General features: G+C 43.9%; 1 protein-coding gene across 2 annotated transcripts; it reads left to right on the forward strand.

The window, feature by feature from the left end:
* The first annotated feature begins 4 nt into the window (after nt 1–4).
* LOC106596287 (transcription factor E4F1) lies at nt 5–11,022 on the forward strand. Of its 2 annotated transcripts, none has more exons than XM_045719975.2 (14): nt 5–156; nt 659–801; nt 900–990; nt 1,206–1,396; nt 1,576–1,696; nt 1,808–1,960; nt 4,685–4,857; nt 5,158–5,403; nt 6,941–7,055; nt 7,394–7,611; nt 7,873–8,071; nt 8,367–8,539; nt 8,838–8,909; nt 10,061–11,022. In XM_045719975.2, exons 1-14 carry the CDS (start codon nt 60–62, stop codon nt 10,424–10,426), a joined length of 2,358 nt encoding a protein of 785 aa, XP_045575931.1. In that variant the 5' UTR covers nt 5–59; the 3' UTR covers nt 10,427–11,022. The 2 variants fall into 2 exon arrangements, with proteins under 2 accessions (XP_045575931.1, XP_045575932.1); XM_045719976.2 differs by having other exon boundaries at nt 1,215–1,396.
* The last annotated feature ends 4,514 nt before the right edge of the window (nt 11,023–15,536 follow it).

Genomic DNA, 15,536 nt, shown 5'->3' on the forward strand with positions numbered 1-15,536 from the left:
TAAATCCGCCATGTTTTCCCTCTAGTAGCGTTGCGACAGAGACGGAGAACTCAAACGACATGAATGTAGAAAATAATAATACGGCAGAACCAGTGAGTGAGCAAACTGATCACGGCAACAACATCGTCACAATTCAAACAACTCTCGGAGATGAAGGTAAAGACAGTTTACGTGCAAAAACAGTCATATATTTTTATTGGCATATATGTAGGCCCACTCCAATTGATTACATTTATTTAGCTGCTAGCTAGCTTGCTTGGTAGGCGACAAAATAAGGTCGGTGCACTCTAGCTTGCGCCACATCTTTGCTTGCGCTGTATCGGGTCAATGCTATATATCTAGCTAGCTAGCTAGCCAACTAGTGTAGGTCGCGCTGGTCAGATTTAGTTAGCATCCTCGGATTGTAGTTTAACTTTGCACTTATCGGTTTTAGCTTTACCAACTAGCCAGGCTTGCTAAATATGTTAACATTAGCTAAGTTAGCTGGCGGTTGCACTTGCTACAGTAGCTAGCTAACTTAGCCATGTCAATGTCCAGTCACTTGCATGTGTCAATTAATTAGCTAGCCAGTCAGTCAACAACATTGAACGTTTTACAATTTATTTTGAACTGTGTTGTTCTTGATTGTGCGCATTTTTTTCATGCATTTCACTTGCAGATGAAGATGTCCACAAGTGCGGACGCTGCCAGTCCGAGTTTTGTACGCTGGAGGCATTCATCCAGCACAAGCTTCAGCAGAACTGCACGCGGGCACAGGAACCCCAGGTGCCCGTCAATAAACCCCGGGATAACAACCAAGAGGTAGGCTTGCCCGGACAATTGTACACCCGGTGCCTACTCTGTGTAGATTGTAGAATTCATAAATGCATGGGGTGATATGTCAACGTTTGTTTGGTCAGGTTTTTGCCCCAGATGGAACCTCTGCTACCTTGACAAGAATGGATGGAAGTGGACTGTCTTCAGATGAACCAGACAAGTCCAACAACAACGGTCAGTCAATGTTCCTTGACTTTTTGTACTCTGACACTCTTCAGTATCATCTGTCCATAACTGATAAGGCATTATTTGATTGATTTATGGTTTCTTCTCATGGCAAAGACTTTATATTCTGTCAGAAACCCAATTTACTCTTGTTTTGACTTTCATGCCCAGTTGAAATGGGTTAGTCAAAAAAATTAGAGGGGACTGAATTAACCAGCCTTAAGTTCTCTCAGGTGAGGTAGAAGTTGAAGGCCACTCCTCTCGAAGTCGCAGGAAGAGAGGTGGCACAGGGAAGGCTACTGTCCTAACAGAGGGGACCGAGGCCCACAGCCCTGACGGTGCAGACAAGCCAGTCTACAGGGTCAACAAAGATGGACGCTACATTTGCCAAACATGTGAGAAGACATTCAAAACAGTGAGTTGTACTGCACCTGTGCTTCCTGTTGATATAGATCTGAGAATGAACCCATACAGATTGTCAGTACCTTGTCTAGTCTGGAAGAAAGTCATGATTTCAAAACTATCAGCTATTTTGTTCTTCCCTTGTTTATGCTCTATCAAACAAACCTATTTTTCTGTCTACCTTTTTTCTAGACAAACATCCTGAGAACCCATATGATCACCCACAGTGATAATAAGAATTTCCCCTGCGAGCTCTGTGGGAGTGCCTTCCGCACCAAAGGCTCCCTGATTCGTCACAACCGCCGTCACACAGGTACAGTGGACTGGAAAAGGGGGCGGGCTCAGATTGCGATTTTGCTGCATGTGACATATGCAGCTTCATTTCCTATCTCCATCATCAGTCTCTCTCCCTCTCTTCCCCCAGACGAACGCCCGTACCGCTGTAATCTGTGTGGGCTCTCCTTCAGGGAGTCAGGGGCTCTGACCAGACATCTCAAGTCCATCACCCCCTGCACTGAGAAGATCCGCTTCAACCAGTACAAGGAGATCCTCGTCAGCAAGGACGGACAGCAGAAAGGTAGCAGTCTGTCAAAAGATTGAGGGATCATGCATGGGTGGATAGATATATGGATAGATGGTAGGATACATACACCACATGACTGAAATTATGTGGACACCTGCTTGTCGAACATCTCATTTCAAAATCATGGGTGTTAATATGGAGTTGGTTTCCCTTTTGCTGCTATAACATCCTCCAATCTTCTGGGAAGGCTTTCCACTAGATGTTGGAACATTGCTGTGGGGACTTGATTCTGTTCAGCCACGAGTGTTAGTGAGGTCGAGAACTGATGTTGGGTGATGAGGCTGGCATTCCAATTCATCCCAAAGGTGTTTGATAGGGTTGAGGTTAGGGCTCTGCAGGCCACTCAAGTTCTTCTACACTGATCTCGACAAACCATTTCTGTATGGACCTCTCTTTGTGCACGGGGGCATTGTCATGCTGAAACAGGAAAGGGCCTTCCCCAAACTTCTGCCACAAAGTTGGAAGCATAGAATCATCTAGAATGTCATTGTATGCTGTAGCGTTAAGATTTCCCTTCACTGGAACTAACCATGAAAACAGCCCCAGCCATTCTTCCTCCTCCAACATTCTTTCTTTACAGTTGGCACTATGCATTCCGTGTTATCCGCCAAACCCAAATTCTTCCATCAGACTTCCAGATGGTGAAACGTGATTCATCACTCCTGAGAACGTGTTTACACTGCTCCTGAGTTAGAAGCGGCAAGCTTTACACCACTCCAGCCAACGCTTGGCATTGTGTATGGTGATCTTAGGCTTGTGTGCGGCTGCTCAGCCATGGAAACCCATTTCATGAAGCACTCGACAAACAGTTCTTGTGCTGACAATTGCTTTGAGGCAGTTTGGAACTCTATAGTGAGAATTGCAACTGAGGATAGGTGATTTTTACACGCCTCGGCAGTCCTGTTCCATGAGCTTGTGACCTACCACTTCGCGGCTGAGCCGTTGTTGTGCCGAGACGTTTCCACTTCACAATAACAGCACTTACAGTTGAACGGGGCAGCTCTAGCAGAGCAGAAATTTGATGAACTGATTTGAAAAGTCACTGAGCTCTTCAGTAAGGCCATTCAACCTCCAATGTTTGTCTATGGAGTTTGGATGGCTGTAAGGTCGATTTTATACACCCGTAAGCAACAGGTGTGGCTGAAATAGGCGTATCCACTAATTTGAAGGGGTTTCCACATACACTACCGGTCAAACGTTTTAGAACAACTACTCATTCAAGGGTTTTTCTTTATTTGTACTATTTTCTACGTTGTAGAATAATATTAACACATCAACTATGAAATCAAAATATATTTTATATTTGACATTTTTCAAAATAGCCACCCTTTGCCTTGATGACAGTTTTGCATAATCTTGGCATTCTCTCAACCAACTTCACCTGGAATGCTTTTTCAAAAGTTTTGAAGGAGTTCCCACATATGCTGAGCACTTGTTGGCTGCTTTTCCTTCACTCTGCAGTCCAGCTCATCACAAACCATCTCAATTGGGTTGAGGTCGGGTGATTGTGGAGGCCAGGTCATCTGATGCAGCACTCCATCACTCTCCTTGGTCAAATAGCCCTTAAACAGCCTGGAGGTGTGTTGGGTCATTGTCCTGTTGAAAAACAAATGATCATCCCACTAAGCCCAAACCAGATGGGATGGCGTATCGCTGTGGTAGCCATGCTGGTTAAGTGTTCCTTTTGGTTCTAAATAAATCACCAGCAAAGCACCATCACACCTCCTCCATGCTTCACTGTGGGAAATACGCATGCGAAGATCATCTGTTCACCCACACCACATCTCAATTTGGACTCCAGACCAAAGGATATATTTCCACCGGTCTTATGTCCATTGCTTGTGTTTCTTGGCCCAAGCAAGTCTCTTCTTCTTATTGATGTCCTTTAGTAGTGGTTTCTTTGCAGCAATTTGACCATGAAGGCCTGATTCTCACAGTCTCCTCTGAACAGTTGATGTTGAGATGTCTGTTACTTGAACTCTGTGAAGCATTTATTTGGGCTGCAATTTCTAAGGCTGGTAACTAGAGGTAACTCTGGGTCTTCCATTCCTGTGGCGGTCCTCATGAGAGCCAGTTTCATCATAGCGCTTGATGGTTTTTGCGACTGCAGTAGAAGAAACTTTCAAAGTTCTTGAAATGTTCTGCATTGACTGACCTTCATGTCTTAAAGTAATGATGTACTGTCTTTTCTCTTTGCTTATTTGAGCTGTTCTTGCCATAATATGGTCTTCGTCTTTTACCAAATAGGGCTATAATCTGCATACCATCCCTACCTTGTCACAACACAACTGATTGGCTCACACGCATTAAGAACGAAAGAAATTCCACAAATTAACCTTTAAGAAGGCACACCTGTTAATTGAAATGCATTCCAGGTGACTACCGAATGAACCTCAAGAATCTCAAATATAAAATAGATTTTAATTTAACACTTTTTTTTGGTTACTACATGAGTCCATATGTGTTATTTCATAGTTTTGATGTCTTCACTATTATTCTACAATGTAGAAAATAGTGCAAATAAAGAAAAACCATTGAATGAGTAGGTGTTCTAAAACTTTTGACTGGTAGTGTACTTTGTTTATATGGAAAGAGGGAGATTACAATATGGAAAGATAAATATATGGATAGAAAGATCCATATATTTAATATATCGGTAGATAAGTAGCTGGACAGGGAAATATATAGGTATTGATGGTGTCATTTTTTTTATTTCAGGAGTGGAGGCAGAGGCCGCCTCATTGGCTGCTCAGCAGGAAGTGGAGCAGCAGGAGGAAGAGGAAGCGCAGGCAGCAGTGGTCAGCGTGGTGGAGACTGACAGCGGAGGACAGGAAGTTATCCACGAGGTCCACTTCCACATGGAGGTAGAGGGAGAAGGGCAGGAACAGCAGGTGTGTGGAGATCTGGATGCATTCCACTACTGTAAACTGTCTTCCTCGTCTCCTCTCACACCTGTTAATGTGTAGTGATCTGAAAACACAGGATAGGTGAAGGCCATGTTGTGAATGCCTACAGAATGCCTGTCCATTTCTATCACATCAATCCAGATGAAATAAAATGGAGAAACCCACCCCCAAGCATTTCCTTTGTATCCCAAATCTCTGTTGATGTTTAATATAACCTATTTGGATGGCAAATTTTTCCTAGAGCCATGTTTGACCCACTGTTCTTGTCTGGTTCCCCATTCCTAGGTTATATTGGAGCAGGCTCAGGCAGATGCCCTGGTGGCCGAGGGGGACAACCTCATCTGCCAGGCCATCATCAACTCTGGCATCGCCCTGGAGGCAGTCAATGAGACTGAGGAGGTGGAGGAGGCCGAGGAGCAGGCATTGGACGGGATGCCTAAAGAGGTCCTGCAGGTCAGGGACGTGGAGGGCAGGATGACGGAGATCCAGGTGATGGAGGAGTGTGTGGAGATGGAGGCTGAGGAGATGGTGGTGAGTTAGTCAATGGAGAATGATAAACATGATGTATACTCTCACCTTCAGCAGGAGGTTGATAATCATGATGTATACTCTCACCTACAGCAGGAGGTTGATAAACATGATGTATACTCTCACCTACAGCAGGAGGTTGATAAACATGATGTATACTCTCACCTACAGCAGGAGGTTGATAAACATGATGTATACTCTCACCTACAGCAGGAGGTTGATAATCATGATGTATACTCTCACCTACAGCAGGAGGTTGATAAACATGATGTATACTCTCACCTACAGCAGGAGGTTGATAAACATGATGTATACTCTCACCTACAGCAGGAGGTTGATAAACATGATGTATACTCTCACCTACAGCTGGAGGTTGATAAACATGATGTATACTCTCGCCTACAGCAGGAGGTTGATAAACATGATGTATACTCTCGCCTACAGCAGGAGGTTGATAAACATGATGTATACTCTCGCCTACAGCAGGAGGTTGATAAACATGATGTATACTCTCACCTACAGCAGGAGGTTGATAAACATGATGTATACTCTCACCTACAGCAGGAGGTTGATAAACATGATGTATACTCTCACCTACAGCAGGAGGTTGATAAACATGATGTATACTCTCACCTACAGCAGGAGGTTGATAAACATGATGTATACTCTCACCTACAGCAGGAGGTTGATAAACATGATGTATACTCTCACCTACAGCAGGAGGTTGATAAACATGATGTATACTCTCACCTACAGCAGGAGGTTGATAAACATGATGTATACTCTCACCTTCAGCAGGAGGTTGATAAACATGATGTATACTCTCACCTACAGCAGGAGGTTGATAAACATGATGTATACTCTCACCTACAGCAGGAGGTTGATAAACATGATGTATACTCTCACCTACAGCAGGAGGTTGATAAACATGATGTATACTCTCACCTACAGCAGGAGGTTGATAAACATGATGTATACTCTCACCTACAGCAGGAGGTTGATAAACATGATGTATACTCTCACCTTCAGCAGGAGGTTGATAAACATGATGTATACTCTCACCTACAGCAGGAGGTTGATAAACATGATGTATACTCTCACCTACAGCAGGAGGTTGATAAACATGATGTATACTCTCACCTACAGCAGGAGGTTGATAAACATGATGTATACTCTCACCTACAGCAGGAGGTTGATAAACATGATGTATACTCTCACCTACAGCAGGAGGTTGATAAACATGATGTATACTCTCACCTTCAGCAGGAGGTTGATAAACATGATGTATACTCTCACCTACAGCAGGAGGTTGATAATCATGATGTATACTCTCACCTACAGCAGGAGGTTGATAAACATGATGTATACTCTCACCTTCAGCAGGAGGTTGATAAACATGATGTATACTCTCACCTTCAGCAGGAGGTTGATAAACATGATGTATACTCTCACCTTCAGCAGGAGGTTGATAAACATGATGTATACTCTCACCTTCAGCAGGAGGTTGATAAACATGTATGTCCCTTGCCCTGCCATGTAGGACATGTCTGACAAGCAGGAGGATCTGCCGCCGTCTAAAAGTCACAAGTGTCCTCACTGCAGTCGCTCCTTTAAGGCGCTCAACTACCTCCGCTTCCATGTCAAAGGTCACCTCGGTAAGACCACTGTCTTTTTAATGATTTCCTTAAACGATAGTCTCAGCATAACCCATTGTTTCTTTACCTCATTAGTCAACACACACACACACACCATGGGTGATCCATTGATATCAAATGATTGGGGTGATAAGAGGATTCAGCCAAGGTTTCAAAATCAGATGCATCTATATCATGTATTCCCTGTTTCTTACATTTTCTCAAATCTCCCCAGTGTCTCTCTCCCTGGGTCGTGTTCACTAGTCTCCAAGGAAACCGGTCTGAAGGGGAGGGACTACCTGTTGTGTTCACTAATGAACACGACCTACAGTAGCTGATCTGTGTGTTTTCCTCTGCAGGCTGCAAGCCCTTCAAGTGTGTGATGTGTCACAAAGACTTCCTGACAGGCTACCTGTTGAAGAAGCACATGGAGGTCCACCTGAGTGAGAGGCGGTATAAGTGTGGTGAGTGCGGCAAGCTGTACAAGACCATCGGACACGTCCGGGAACACATGAGGGCCCACTCAGAGGAACGGCCGTACAACTGCAACAGCTGTGACAAGGGATACAAGACTAAGGTTTGTTCATACTCAACTTTTATTTAAACCAAGGAGGCCGTGAGAAGGCAAAATATTCTGACTGAAAGTTGTTGAATTCCTGGTTTTCGTCAGTTTTATTTAGTCTCTTAAATGGCAGGAGCCTGCTAATGTTAAGTCAAGTTTCAGAGCTTCTTCGATTGAACGGTTATCTCAGTCATTTTTCTCGCATGTCAGAAGTGAATTGCTTGACTAACAGATGACGATTACATTTTTAAAAAATCCCCTCCCCTTTTGTCCCAGAATGCCTTGCAGGTGCACCAGCGGACGCACGCCCAGGAGAAGCCGTACGTGTGCCAGTTCTGCTCGCGGGGCTTCAGGGAGAAGGGCTCTCTGGTGCGCCACATCCGCCATCACACCGGAGAGAAGCCCTTCAAGTGTCACAAGTGTGGGCGGGGCTTTGCTGAGCATGGCACCCTCAACCGCCACTTACGTGCCAAAGGTCAGGATGATTAACACTTGTCTCCTGGGTCATGTATAGCATTAAGATCAATGTCAGATTCATAGGATCCGATGTATCGGGCATTGATCTTATCAGTGATATTAGTGTTACTATTCTTTATGCGTATACTCCCGACTTACATTACTTTGGATAGGCTGACACTGGCCCTGATTTTTAATTGATTAAGTAATCGATTTTCCATATTAGCCTATACATGTTATCAATTCCACAATTGACACAAGCAAACAGCCAAAGGGCACTACACAGGATTACATTGATGTGTTTGTGTGTCCAGGTGGCTGTTATGCTGGCCAGAAGGAGGGGTCTGGGGAGGAAGGCATGCTGGTCTCAGAGGAGCAGGCATCTGCAGACAGCCTGGCCACAGCAGCCATCATGTCAGATGACCCCCACGCTGTGCTGGTGGAGTTCTCCTCTGTGGTGGCTGACACCCAGGAGTACATCATTAGGGTAAGACCATTTAAAGATGGGCGGGGGGGTTATTTTCCTAATGGATCTATTACCCACTTCACACTGCCGAAAATGTGAAAGTAATATCCATACTTTTTGCTGAATTCACTGAATGTTTCAACTTGACCTGGCATAGCTTTAGGCACCAACACAGACAAGGTGCTGCTGTAAACGCAGTTAATAGAATATTGATCTGTGTTTTTCTCACAGAAATTAGATGCATCATCACATTCACAAATGATGCTGTCAGTATGTATGGAAGGTTCTGTAGTTCACGTGTCCTGTCTCTTCTCCCCAGGCCCCAGGAGAGGAGGAGGAGGAGGAGGGGCAGGGCGAGGAGGTGACTCTCATCCAAGACAACCAGAATCAGGTCAGTGCTCTGCTCTCCTATTTCTCCTGGAGCCATGAAATTGTGTTCTAGTGGTTTTATGTCTTGATGGCTTAGACTAGCGCTCGCCTCCCTCCACACATACATCAGTCCCACCTTTCACTGTTTGCTCGTTTATAGACGTATATTTAACATGTGACCAAAGCTATGTTTCCATCCAATTGGCGACAGATTTTCATGCAAATATAAAATAATCTGCATCAGGAAAATATGCAGATTTTCCACTGGTGTTTCCACCAAACTGACTTGTTGCTGATATCAGTGTGTTGACGTAGTGCACACATGTCCTTTTTCCACTTAGATTTTTATTGGGTATATGAAAATGTAACGTTCAATGTGTTTCCATCGCATTTTCAACTCTACCAAAAACTGTTAAATAGCAAATATGCCTACTCTGGCACGTGCGCTCTAGCCAACAGCTCGCAAATACATTGCAGGTAGGTGAGTCTACATGATGAGGTTATTATGGATAAGAGCGAGAATATTTGTATTTGTGAAACGGCTGTCAAGCATCGATCATCATGTCACCAGAATAATAAGACCCTGGATATTTATTGAAAAGGAGCATCAAGCTCCTCACCATGCATGTTCGCCACCCTGTGAATTTCATCATAACACAAAAAGAACAACCAAAAAAAATCCAACAAATTATCTGTCTGCCTTTAAAAATTGTACCAAAACTTCATTTCGTTCCCCAACTGGCGGACCGTGGGCTGAATTTGTCCCATGGGTGGTTTTATTTGGCCCCTCAAGTTTTCGTAGCAAAATGTATTTTTAACTAAATGTATTTTGTTTAAAGATTTTCATTGCTGGACATGATGGTTTCCTGGTGTTTTTACAATCAAGTAATTTTAATTTAAGAAATCTGTTCCCAAGTATTCCCAAGCATAATAGAGAGACGTGATTGTATACAAATATAAGCAAGTTTTGAAATGCTTATGTTTTGTAAAACATATGTTTGGACTTTTTGTGGTCAATTTACAGTCAACGTTTCAGCCCCCCGACCATCCGCTTAAGAAAAAAATCGTCCTGCGGCTGAATGTAGTTGATGATCCCTGACATAGATAAATCAACTATTAGGTACACATTAAGAAGGCTTCTCAATACTTATCCCCGCTCTACCCACCTTTCAGATGGGCAACCACATCATGCAGGTGGTACAGCAGATCGTCAACCAATCACGTGGCGGCGTCGGCGGCCACCAAATCATTGTGCGCAACGTCTCCATGGACGAGGGCACATCCATCTCCGACTGTGGTGACACCATCACCATAGCGACGCCTGAGAACCTGACCGCGCAGGTCGCCATGACGCTGGCCTCAGCCATCAGCGACGGAACCCTTCTGGCAGGAGGCGGCGCCCTGGAAACGCCTGATGGCACGGTCACCATGGTAACGACGACGGGGGGCGAGGACATGGGCGAGGTGATGGAGCAGCAGGAGGAGGAGATTGTTATTACGTCATCGGAGGAGGGGGAGATCCACACAGTCATTATATGAGGACTTTGTGTTATGAAGAGTGTCTTATGAAAACTCAGGACTTTGCATGAGTTATGAGTACAGTGTGTTTTATAAGGACAGAATGTCTTATGAAGAGTTTCATATGAGAACTCAGGACATTGAATGAGAACATTGGTCTATGTTTGAGGAGTTAGCTTGTATTACAGTTTCCATGAGGACTGTCATTGTATAAGGTCAAAAGATTCTGTTTGTATAAAGTTTGACAATTTATTTGACAGTATTACAGTAGATTTCTATTGGGTAAGGATTGCAATCAATTATTGGAAGGGTATTGTGTCTTAAGTCACTGAAGTAAGGAGGACTGAAGTGTAAGTTTTACTTGGACAGGAGTGGAGCTGCCTTCATTTTAGTACACTTAACTGTAATGTCATTGGTTGTTAACGCTGGGCAACCAATCACATGGTACGAACAATAAGCCTATAGCGAGGTCACAGGAGCTCAAGTACTTACCTTTGCCTTGATAGTCTCAATAGCCCTGGAATGTTCACTGTTTCTGTTACACTTAGACATTACACCAGGAGATGTCAACTTTATAAAATCCCCTCCCCCTTAATTAAAACGATTATACTACCTAATGACTCTGGAGTTGTTTACCTTGGACAGATTCATTATAAAATATTCTGTTATGCTTGACCATAGACTTAACATGCTTTAGGGATTGTTTGTGAGAGTCTCTGGATTGTATTCATTAGGGCACACCATATTAAAACGTTTGGCAATGGAAAAAACAAAATTTGCATTTTTTAGACAATTTCTACTCTTTGTTGCCTAGTGAATATGACTGTGATCTGATGCTGTTGGACTGTACTGCTGATGTGTCTCCATTACATATCACCCTTACAGCAGGACAACTAGGCCAACCAGTAGACGGACAGACACACCTCACTACTGCCAAATGCTGTCATCTATTACTTGACCAGCTCAGTTTGGGTGGAATGAAAAATGCTACTTTCAGTACAACTTTCTATGTCATCTTTGAGATTGAGTTTCTGCAGAAGACTAAAAGGAATTTCTTTATCCTGTGGATGTGTGAAATGTGCTTGTTATGAAGGAATGGATGAATGTTTGAATGTTTCCTGTGTACTGTATACCTGACTGAAAAGCTGGTTGAGAAGTGATCGGTTGATTCAGTTATTGATCGATTGATTGGGTCTGGTGTTTACAGTTGCCGTGGGAAACCCATAAGCTCTCAGTGGGCCCCAGATGGAGGAGCGGGAGTGGATTCATCAGCCTGGCAGATTCAGGACAAAGCAGCCTTGCTGCTCACCTTGCCCGTGGTTGTTGCCTTCTGTCTCCTCTCACTTTACTTTTTTTTTATTCACTCTTTTTACTCCCATGCCTTCTTTTGCTCTCGTTCTCTCTCAAGACTGTCAGAATGAAGACCCCCTGGGGTTTTTTGTACAGCTGCCCTTACTGAGAGTCCTTTGAACTATCATAGATGCAATGGGATCAGGCGACTTGACATGAATAAAGCAATCTTGAAACAAAACGTATAATCATGTCTTTGGCTTTTTCCTTATCAAAGTCCCAAATCCCCCATAGTCTTCTACTGTAAGATGAACAGGGCATTTTCACAGACGATGTAATGCCAATGGTGTATTGATGTATATTTTTCTGCAATTGTTTATTTTTCTGCATACTGTATGTTGTTGAACATGATCATCTCTAGAGATTTATTTGGCAGAGTTTCACATGAGCCATGATCACTGTCAGAACAGAGGACAATCCCCAGCCGTAGTGCTGCTGCCTGCATCTCCCACTGGAAACACACTGATCACGAATCCATGGAGGTCAAGTCAGCCCCGGAGGCGTAAACACTTACCAATAGGAAATGGTTTCCTCAGGGCTCATACTGAGGGATACTGCCAAATTTCAAACTGACACCTCACCCCTACTCTTAGACACTGTAGATCTGAAAGGTTATATGTGTAAGCAATGTGATGGCTGGTCCACGTAACTTATTACAGTGCAAGGTGGAGCTATCACGATATTGCTATCATTTCAGATCTACAAGAGTACTGTAACGGGTGATTTGAAACTGAACAGGTCTCTCACTTTCAGGTAGCCAGTTTGGAGGAGGTGCAAGCTTGACGTCAGTGTCTAACAGGGAACCAGGATTGCTCTCGTGCTGATCCTCAGCCAAGGTTCTGGAAGTTACCATCAGGTATAATAGACATTCACCAGCCTTGCTCCTTTTCCTCGCCTCAGGAATGTAAGGATGGTATGCTACCTGGAATGTGTTACCTTTAACCTGTTCTCTCAATCTCAAGTTTCCTAGATGAACCTTGAGGAGCCATTGTGTGCCTACTGCCTATAGACTACAGTGCCTCAACACTGAGGTTGACATGCTCTAATCAGTGAGAAGTGTCCCTGGCTGGCTCTCCTCACTGTTTCTGGGTCAGTCCTCAGCCCTTAGAGAGGGCCCCCTTCTGAAAGAACCAGAGCGAGAGAAGGTTGGAGGAGAGTGAGTGAGAAAGAGAGAGAGGCAGAGGTATTTATAGAAAAATGGGGCTTCGCGCTACCTTTTCTCGCAAAATAATCATTAGAGGACAAAGTGTCCCAGTTTTTGTATGGGCGCTCCACGATAGCAGCTAGCTAGGGCTGTGGGCCGACAGATTTTACCTGCGATGGGGAGCCTGACTTACAGACCGTCTCCTCTCTCTCCCAGCCTCCTTCTCCTCTTTTGCTCCATACCTCTGGTTCTTTGATCCGTGAAAGGGAGACATCAGCCTACTTGTACACTGATGTGACCTCCTGAGAGGGTTTGGGTTGTAGGTCTTGGTGGGGGTGCTGGAGCTGGGTACAGGGGCCAGAGAGAGGGTAAGGGCGTGACTGGGCACCAGAGACGGGGACTTTGGGCTGTTGACGGGACGTGTCCTCGCGAACCTTGACCTCTCAGTAGACACCACCAGCGTCAAGATGAGGCGCTTTCTGAGCCGCAAGGGCCGCTTCTCGCTGCGCCAGAGCAAGTCTGGACCTCGCGGTGCCTCCAAAGATTTCTGTAAGTCTTTACTTTAATTCCTTTTTATTATTCCTCTTATCTGCTTCATCCCTCTCTTCTGAAGAGAGGAGGAGAAGAGACAGAAGAGAACAAAAGGACTAAAGCTGTGTGTGTGTATCTAGGTCGTGGGCTTCAGAAGTATTTCAGATTTGGAGAAGAGAGAAGGCTGTGGGAAGTTTAATCTCGACGGTGGGGTTGCGTGTCCTGGTACATCGGAGAAAGAAATGTTTGATTTAACCAATGTACTTTCTCACAGGTCTAGATGTCCCAATTTATTTTGACGCGTTACATTAGACTTTGTTGTTTTTTGACACAAAACATGGAGACTTACAAAGTGAAATATAGAACGACGTGTTCTCACTGTGTTCTGAACTTTTATTCAGATAATCCGGGGCTCGTTCATTTTCACAACACCATCACTTTTTATTTTCCCTGCAAAGTCAGTGTAGAACTATGTAATGATGCCACTGTTGCCAGCTTTTCTCCTTTGAATTGTCTCAAACTGATCTGACCATCCATTTCCTGTTCACTTTAAGAAATCCACATACAATAGGCTACCTTTACTCATTGGTACTGAGTGAGAGAAAGAGAGAGAAAGAGAGAGAGTGTGTGTGCGTGAGTGTGTCTTCATGCACCCCTTTCTAAGAGAGAGAGATAGAGACAGAGAGAGAGATAAAGAGAAAGAGACAGAGGGAGAAAGAGAGTGTGTGTGTGTGTCTTCATGCACCCCTTTATAATGAGTGAAAAATTGCCACTTAAGTCATTGAAATTGCATAAACTGCCTGCTGTAGTCATGGAACCTATTCATCTTTTCATTAAACATTAATCCTCATAGGACTACATGATCATATGGCCTATTAAATGAATAAGGCTGTGGCTGTAGACTCCAGTGTTAGGAGGTTAACAGTCTGGTACAGGAGAGAGAGAGAGGAGAATGAATGGGTACATCTCAATAATCTAAAGATGTTTCCTCCCCTTGTATTCAGCTTTCCTTCAACTGCACTGATCTGAAACAACTTGACAAGATAAAGCAAGTAATTTTGATAGGCCTCAATCTGCCACTTTGCCTTCAGCTATCGCGTCTGTTCAGATCAGTGCAGATGAGCGAGAGGAGACGAGGATAGGAAGCCATTTTGTGGAGTATTGAGTGGCACCCGCTGACTGCAGTATGAGAATGAGGCCAGTGACCAGGGGAGGGCCAGCAGTTCAGAACAGAAAGATATGACAGACATAGGCTGAGTCCCAACAGTCTAAAACAGCATCCTTCGCTCATGTTCTGTCCTTCATGATCACTGGTCTTAAAGCAAGTTGATCTATGGTCCCGTGTGGCTCAGTTGGTAGAGCATGGTGTTTGCACGCCAGGGTTGTGGGTTCGATTCCCACGGGGACCAGTACGGAAAAAAATGTATGAAATGTATGCATTCACTACTGTAAGTTGCTCTGGATAAGAGTGTCTGCTAAATGACTAAAATGTAAATATGTAAAATGATCTGTAAAAACAATATGGTGGAAACGTATACAGTTTGACCTGTTCTTGACGGAGAGGACAGGTGGGCTCAAAACTATGTGGTGCTAATATTTGATCTCTCTAAACATTAACTATATTCACTCTTCAAACTAAAAGTATATTTGTTATTGATTGGGTTATTTCTCATTGATTGCTATTATATAATAAAGTCAAGTTTTTTCCAATAGTTGATGTTCCACTCTCGAACCCTCCAAGCGGGGCGTTATACTATGGAGGTATGATAGTGTCTGTTAAAAAGTGATACCATTGTGTTCGACCATTGTGGATGTCCCTTAAGAGCAGAAAAACTTTCTCAACCCATTTCATTCTTGTGACGCTTCAGTCTCTGGTTCTCTCGCCCATTCAGATGATGCTTTCCGTCAACAAATGGGCTGTCCTCCAATGAATAATCCAATGAATATCAGTAAGACTTTTAAACTAGTTTCAAGTCCCAGATCTGGGTTCAAATACTTTTAGCATTTTCTTTAGCCTGCCTGGGGTTCCAGATGGGTGGGGTTTGTAGTTTTGCAACTATTCCATTGGTTCCATTGTGCCAGGCAAGCTCAATCATGCCCAGATAA

Source organism: Salmo salar, chromosome 06, assembly GCF_965601325.2.
Source record: "Salmo salar chromosome 06, fSalSal1, whole genome shotgun sequence".
Classification (NCBI taxonomy): Eukaryota; Metazoa; Chordata; class Actinopteri; order Salmoniformes; family Salmonidae; genus Salmo; species Salmo salar.